Source organism: Conger conger, chromosome 11 (genome assembly GCF_963514075.1).
Source record: "Conger conger chromosome 11, fConCon1.1, whole genome shotgun sequence".
NCBI classification, from domain to species: domain Eukaryota; kingdom Metazoa; phylum Chordata; class Actinopteri; order Anguilliformes; family Congridae; genus Conger; species Conger conger.
Window position 1 is genome coordinate 6,060,790 of NC_083770.1, and position 7,473 is coordinate 6,068,262.

Here is a 7,473-nt window from a genome sequence, read left to right on the forward strand (position 1 = left end):
AAGAAAGAACGTGGTTCTTTATTGATTGAGCTTTGTGAAGAACACTGTACACTTAATTTGACTTTAGTTTGAATGGCAAAAAAACTGAAACTTATTTTACTTAAGGCTGAGTGTAATTGTTGTGCTCATTGGTTGAGAATTGGGGAATTTCATATCCTGAACTCTAACTTATTTAGAATTCAACAATTTGAAGTAACCTTCAAATTGTTGAAGGACAGGCTGAGTAACTTTGAAGGACAGGCTGAGTAACCGCGAGTCAAGCACTAATAAATCACAGACAGTGCTCTATTGCAAACAACTACATAAAAGAGGTACACTCAGTGAGCACTTTATGAGGTATTTATTAGACTTATTGGTCTTCTATTGCTGTCACCAATCCACCTAGATGTTAGTTTGAAGCATTGTGTGTTCAAAGATGCTCTGAACCAGAGTTGCATGCCATGCAGTTGTAATGTGTGGTCATTTGCATTTCTGTCACCTTCTTGTCAGTTTTGACTAGCCCTTCTCCTCTGACCTATCTCATTAACAAGATGTTTTTGTCCGCAGAACAGCTGCTCACTGGATGTTGGAACAGCTGCCCAAACTCTGTCTGGCACCAAAAATCATTCCACTGTCAAAGTCACTGAGATAATTTCTTCCCCATTCTGTCATTTGGTCTGAACCAATGACAGTCTGAAACAGCTGAACCTCTTGACCATGTCTGTATGCTCTTATTTGCACCAACAAGCTGGTGTACAGGTCTACCTAATAAAGTGCTCACTGATTGTATATTAGTAAAGTCACCTTGGTGGTGAGTTCAGTTGTAATGTTCCTAAGAAGAAATACTGGTTTAGTAGTTGAACTCATAGCAGGTGGCCCTGAAAGAGGGGTCTTCAGTCAAGCCCATTTTCTTAACAAGCCTGTAGGAGACCTGGTTCCCCTCCTCGATGTTGCAGTACATAGGGAAACCCTGGGCATGGAGCCTTGCTGCCATGGTGCTCATCAGGATCTTGGCATAGCCCCTCTCCCTGTACTCTGGCACAGTGTACAACAGCCCAGTGGCACAGTAATCACACAGCAGCAGCCAGGAAACTGGACGGCCTTCTTCATCAGTGATGCAACATGTGGGAAAGTGGCTTATCAGATGTTTGATTAGTTGGAAACCTTTTTCATCACCTCCGAATTTCCAGGTTTTATTCACCAAACCGACATGGGATTCATTCAGGGAGGAGATCCTGGCCTCCACATCTCTGCGGGAAAGAACATGTTCAGACAGAGCTGTTCAAACACATCAAGACCACTATGGCTATTTCACTTTGATGGTCAGGTAAACTTCAGCTGAGACTTGACCCCCCATTAACAGGGAGTGCTCTGTGCTAATGAGAAGACACTCAGTTCCATGAATATCTCAACAAAAACACCAGTGGAAAATACAAGGTGGCTTCCACTCAAACTTTCCAAACTTGAAGATCCAAAGACGGTTCCCCCCATTTTCCCAAATGTACCTGCTCAGTTTCAGTTGAGGAAGGAGACTTGGGTCTTGTAATTCCAAGATATGATCAATCGTACCCTGTCTCAATGTGACTCCTTTTGCAGCGGAGATGGCCTTCAACATGGTGCCATGACGGATGTCAATCCCTCAGGAAAGGAACACAATCCCATAATTAAATGATACCATTGCAGCCACTAATAATAAAACTAATAATATCGTTGCAATGACTAGAAAGGTTAAAAAAAAGAATAAAGAGTATAATTATGTACCCCCAATTTTGAAGTATTTATTCCAGTCTAAGACGTTGTCTTCCATCAACATTCTCTTAAGATCCTTCTCATCAGTACTGAAGAAAGTCAATTCCTTAGTATAAAGCAGGGAATTTTCTATCTGTTCATGCCATTAAAAAAAATAATCAGTTACTCAGACAATGGACACATGTAATGTGAATTCATATTGATTACATATTGAGTAAAGGTAATAAATTGACTTGACAAAGAGAAAAAGTGACGGAACACATGCATGCAATACATATTCACCTTTGGGTTCGGTCGACAAATGATGGTTTTAAAATTAGGCCAGCAGTCCACAACAAACTCTAGTGTATGTGGTCTATTTCTATTCATACCAAACAGATATCCATAAACCTAAAGGACAAAATACAAAAATGTTCTTATTCACAGTTCCTTTCCATACCAAAACTACCTATCCACACTGTTACAGATTCCATATGTAGAGGGAAGGATCCCCCCTGATCATTAGACATGGATATTCTTTCAGACACCTTTGACTGTGCTGTCAGCACCCTGATTAATGCTCTATAAAGCCCAGTTTACATCAAACAGCCGACTTGAGACGAGAAAGGGCGGTTTTGAAGAAAGTCTTAACAGTTTTAGAATGTCTGCGCTCATCAGCTAGCATTTCCAAAACTGACCATGTCAAGTCTGGTTTCATGATGACCATTTGATTTAGACTGGTTTTAGAACATAGGGCTACATAACATAAAACATTATCTTAGCTGGCAAATATGCAGAATGGTGTGAGAGTCGGGTCTGGTCAGCTGCCCTCCTTAGATCAGGTTAAGACAGCTCATATTACCCCTCTGTCAGTGTTGGGGAAACTGCAGGACCATGGACAGCCTGCTCACTAGGATCACCAATTCACTCCTCACTTGAGGGAGTCCCTGGGTCCTTTCCATCAGGACCCAGGGTTATCTCTTACAGTTCTGCCTCATCCCTGACATGGTGGCTACCTTTTCCACACGGTCAGCCCCCAAGCATAGGGAAGTACTACGGGCAGGAGTAATCAGAGGTTCTATTCTGGCTACTTTGTTGTCCCAAAACAGGATGCTAGTCTGCATCCAGGTCTAGCTCTCAGGTGCGCCAGTTGATCAATGTGGGCTACTGGTTCACCAAAGTGGATCTCAAGGACATCCATTTGGTCCAGGTGATCCAACTCACCCTTCTGCACATGCCCCCTGTGCAAAGGTGCCACCTGGGGCTGGGAGTATCCCCCCTGAAGTCCCTGCAGATCAGAGCTGAGGTGCAGTGCACACGGGGTGGGGGTGTCCAGCCATTGGGCATCTCAGCACATAAATGTTTTTGAGTTTTTCTTGCTCTCCATCATTTTCTGCCACACTTACAGGGCTACCATGCACTGGTGATGACAGACAGCACAGTGACTGCTGCATATATCAAGAGGCAGAGCAGCCATGCGCACTTAATGAAAGCTAGCATACGGGCTGTGGATCTGGCCATTCTGGAAATCTTTGAGGCAGTTCATGTGCCAGGTCCCCTGAATATTGCTGTGGATTGGTTTGGTTGGTGGATTGGTTACCATGGGGACCGGAGACTTCATCCCCAGGTGGTGCAGAAGATCTGGCACGACTTGTTAGCTTTCAACACATCAACTGCCTCCAAGACTGCTTCATGCCTTCCCTCTATTCTGCCTTCTCAGACCCGTTCATCAGAGGCTGTGGATACAGGATGCAAGAGTGATCCTGGTAGCTCCAACCTGGCCTTCCTGGATGGGATCCTGTGGTATATTCCGGTCTGGAGAGACCTGTGGCCTCAGGCAGGAGGGATTCTGTTCCACCCATTTCCCCAGGGGCTCTAACTCCATGTCTGGCCCCTGAGAGGACTGGGCTTTTAGCTTGGGGTTACCGGGGTCTGTGTTGAAGACCACCCAGCAGGCTCAAGCACTATCAACTAGGATGGCCTACTCCTATAGGTGGCAAGTGTTTCCATCTTGGTGTGGAACACACCACCGGGACCCTCTGTCTCAGCCCAGCGGGTTTTGGTGTTCCTTTAGGAACAGCTTGAAGCAGGTAAATCTCCTGTTACCCTTGGGGCTATAGTTGCAGCTATCAAAGCTTGCTGGGTTGGGGACCAGTAGTGTTTCGAAGACTGCAGCAGCCTGATTACGTGCTTTCTTAAGGGTGTTCTCAGACTCCAGGCTCATGCTAGGAGGCTCGCAGTTCCCTCCATGGACTTGGACAAGGTCCTAGGAGCACTGCAGCAGGCTCCATTTGAGCCCATGGAGTCGGCAGACTTGAATTGGGTTTCCTGCAAGACTGCCGTCCTATTGCCAATGAGATCAGCTAGGAGAATGGGGAATTACAGGCTCCGCCAATCCATGGATTGCTGTCATTCCTCCCAGATGGTGCAGCGGTAGTGCTTTGTCTTAAGCCTTTGTTTCTTCCAATGGTATTTTAAGACTCCAGTGTGCAACAGCCCATCGAAATGGAAGCATTTGTCCACCGTATTCAAGGTGGAGGAATTGATCTACAAAGGCCTATGCTCAATGTTCAGTGATACTGTGATACAGTGATACGGGTGCTTTATAAAGCATTAATCAGGGCGTGGCTGGGACAGCCGGTGTGTCATAAAGAATATCCCTGTCTAATGACCGGGGGGGATCCTTCCCTCTACATATGGAATATGTAACTGGGGTATCAACACACTATACAACCACAGTCTACAGTCCAAAAGTTTGGACTGCATGCTTCATACAGCAGGCTCAAACACTATTAACTAGGATGGCTTATCCTATATTACTATTATGTAAAAATGTATACCTCACCATGAAGCTTTTCGGTAAGTGTGACTGCAGAACCTTTTCTGCTTGTTGTAATACAGCCTTATTTAAAATCTTCATCTTTTCAAGACACGATATCCAGCTAAAAACCTAGAAAAGAAGCATGGCCTATATTAACAACATTTCCAAAAAATAATCTTTAAGGAATTACTCATGGAAAAACATGTTTCAGGTATGAGTTATGAAATCACACAATATTACAAAATAATATGTTTTTGTAAGGATTCTAATGTAATTTAAAGTTTAGTCATAGTGGGCTGGGACAGGCAAAATGATGAAGTTTCATTTACAGTATTGTGCAGAAGTATTAGGCACCCTAGACTTTACGAAGTATGTGGCCATTAGCTACAATAACCCAGTTCCATTATACCACCATGTGTTATAATTACGCCACTCCCATCTATTTGGCGGGGACGGGAGAACCCACTGATACTCTACAGTAAATATCCCTCCCCACGCTAGTGTTATTCAAATGAATGAAACGATTGGAGGCTGATGTATCAAAAGCAATACAGTAATACCTTATTTATAACATTCGTTCAGAGTAATTAAAATATTTGTTGGGTAGAGGACCAACCTTTACTTACAGCAGTGTATTAGGGGTACATGCATAAACACAAGTTTATATGAAAGATACCAATAAATAATGTTGGGCAGCACCCCAGTGCTCAATATTGACAGGCAACCCACTTTTGATCCACAATAAGTACAGGGCTCCCCAGTGACTCAACACCCCAAGCACCGCAACCAAGGTGACACCATGTTAACCATAAAAGGCTTGGTCAATGCACACCAATCGTAATCACACCACACGGGTGGTCCCCGTAACACATTGAGCATCGAGCCCTGCCCACTAAATATGAGAACCCAAGCAAAGCCCAATTAAGATTTAGAACAAGTAATGTAGTAACAAGTAAAGTGCATGAAGTGCCAAGAATCAGTTAGATAGACAATTGTCCAAATTACACCTGCCCACTGGCACCTCCCCTTGTCCCAGACTTGATATTGCACACTGCCCCCATATAATGGTTGATTACAATAGTACAGCCACCCTTGGTATTTCACACTGCCCAAACACAACAAGTTGTGTCAATAGTAAAACCATCAATGATTAAAAGAGCTTATTTTCATAGACATGATATAAATAAATAAACATATACAAACTTCACATGTGGGAAAACAGTGGCTAGCTGTCCAAACAAAATGGCAAAAACGACGCGCAACCAGTAGCAATTAGGCAAACATTCTTAACACCAACACGATCTGTTGAAAGACATTCAAGATAAATATTCTCAGCGCGCACAGCAGGGCACCGCTTCAATGCTTTGTTTATTATACACCCCTTACTGCGATTAAGAGGGAATCACTAGCGGAGATTTAAGAATCGTTCTATTTACCTGCAAATTCCACGAAACCAACTATAGCAAAATCACATTGCGGCCCATCCCAAGGCTCACATAAAAACCACACACTTTATGGGAAGCGTACCTACCCTCGTTAAACCCAACAAAATTCCACCGTACTTCAGTTACCGGTGACTGCACATGCACACCCTTTAACACACGGAACGCCAATGCTCGGATTGTCTTCGTCCGTCGGTGATCTACAAGAACCCACATACTTATAAGCGTCGTACTCTATTATAAGGCAGCTAATGCTGGCCTAGTATAACAGCATGCCAAACAATTCCAACTTACCGCACTTTCCACTCCGCTCCCCTTGCTAAGCAGCTGACTGATGACGCAAGAATCCTGCCCCTATGCACACCTCGTCATTTAAGCCCTTACTATTCGCCCCTGGGTCCTAAAGTCCCACTGGCTGCACATGAACCAATGTGTTTTATTTTTCCATGACTGCAAATCTGTATACTTTTTTCTATTCAAACACTGAGAAAAAAAAATAACCATGTCCATCAAACTTAACAGTTGGAGATGTAAATTTGTGATTGATGTAAAGACTTTTTTCAACAATGTATGTATTGCCCTTATGTCCTAATGTCTTTTCACATCAATGATTGAATCATTGGTTGGGACTCCCTATTGGGTGTTACCTATTGTATGTCTATAAATGAAGCTCTCCATTTTCTGGCAAAGTTACTCTGATGAAGGCCTCGTGCCGAAACGTCAGCACATCTGCCAATAAAGTGGTGACTCTAAAGTAGCAGTGTTGCGCTTTTTCCTTACTTTTTCAAAAGTTTAACCTCAAAAAAAGCTGCACCTGCAAAAAAACTCTACCAAGGTGTGCAGGCCCTCTCTGGCTTTGTGAAAAGCTCATACTGAAATACAATACAGGGTTTTTTTGCTGACTGCTTTTCAAAGCCAGTGCTGCATTTTTGGTAAATATATTAAATTTCTGTTTTTCACTTTTCTTTGCATTTGTGTCCATTTGCTATTCATACAGTATGCTATCAGGTATCAATGACAAAATAACAGAACTGGCAAGTTTGTACTGAACAAAAACATATGCAACACTTGATAGTGCCTTATAGGCCTACATATACTAAGTATCAAACATCCACTGAAAAAGAGGGAGAAAGGCCTGGATTCCCAAGGGCTAATTTCCCATCTCACTCTAACAATATTTACTTTGCCATTAACACCAGCATTTTGAATTCCTCTGCTCTGATCTTAATATTTCTGCTGGAACTTGTCTAAATCACTGTCGCATAACTATTTCTGAACCCACATTAGTTTTATTTTATTTGCCATGCAGGGGAGACTTGCCACTCTTAAATCTATCAAAATGACAACAAGAAAGTTTCAAAACCACACATACATTTCAATCAAGCCATATTTAATTCTGTCATGAAGATGATGTTTCAGGAAGGGAAAGTAAAAGGGCTCTTTCTACAGATGAGCATTTCTGTTTCCATACTGAACAATGTGAATGCAACAAGAATATTGTGA

At 42.9% G+C, this 7,473-nt stretch overlaps 1 protein-coding gene across 3 annotated transcripts; it reads right to left on the bottom strand.

Annotated features, from left to right (window-relative positions):
- Positions 1-6,322, bottom strand: LOC133141058 (glycine N-acyltransferase-like protein 3). Of its 3 annotated transcripts, XM_061261435.1 has the most exons (7): positions 6,265-6,284; positions 6,060-6,170; positions 4,553-4,657; positions 2,011-2,118; positions 1,741-1,861; positions 1,485-1,617; positions 1-1,229 (listed from the first exon to the last, which is right to left on the bottom strand). In XM_061261435.1, exons 3-7 carry the CDS (start codon positions 4,625-4,627, stop codon positions 830-832), a joined length of 837 nt encoding a protein of 278 aa, XP_061117419.1. In that variant the 5' UTR covers positions 4,628-4,657; positions 6,060-6,170; positions 6,265-6,284; the 3' UTR covers positions 1-829. The 3 variants fall into 3 exon arrangements, with proteins under 3 accessions (XP_061117419.1, XP_061117418.1, XP_061117420.1); XM_061261434.1 differs by lacking the exon at positions 6,060-6,170 and having other exon boundaries at positions 6,265-6,322; XM_061261436.1 differs by lacking the exons at positions 6,060-6,170; positions 6,265-6,284 and having other exon boundaries at positions 4,548-4,657.
- Between the last annotated feature and the right edge of the window lie 1,151 nt (positions 6,323-7,473).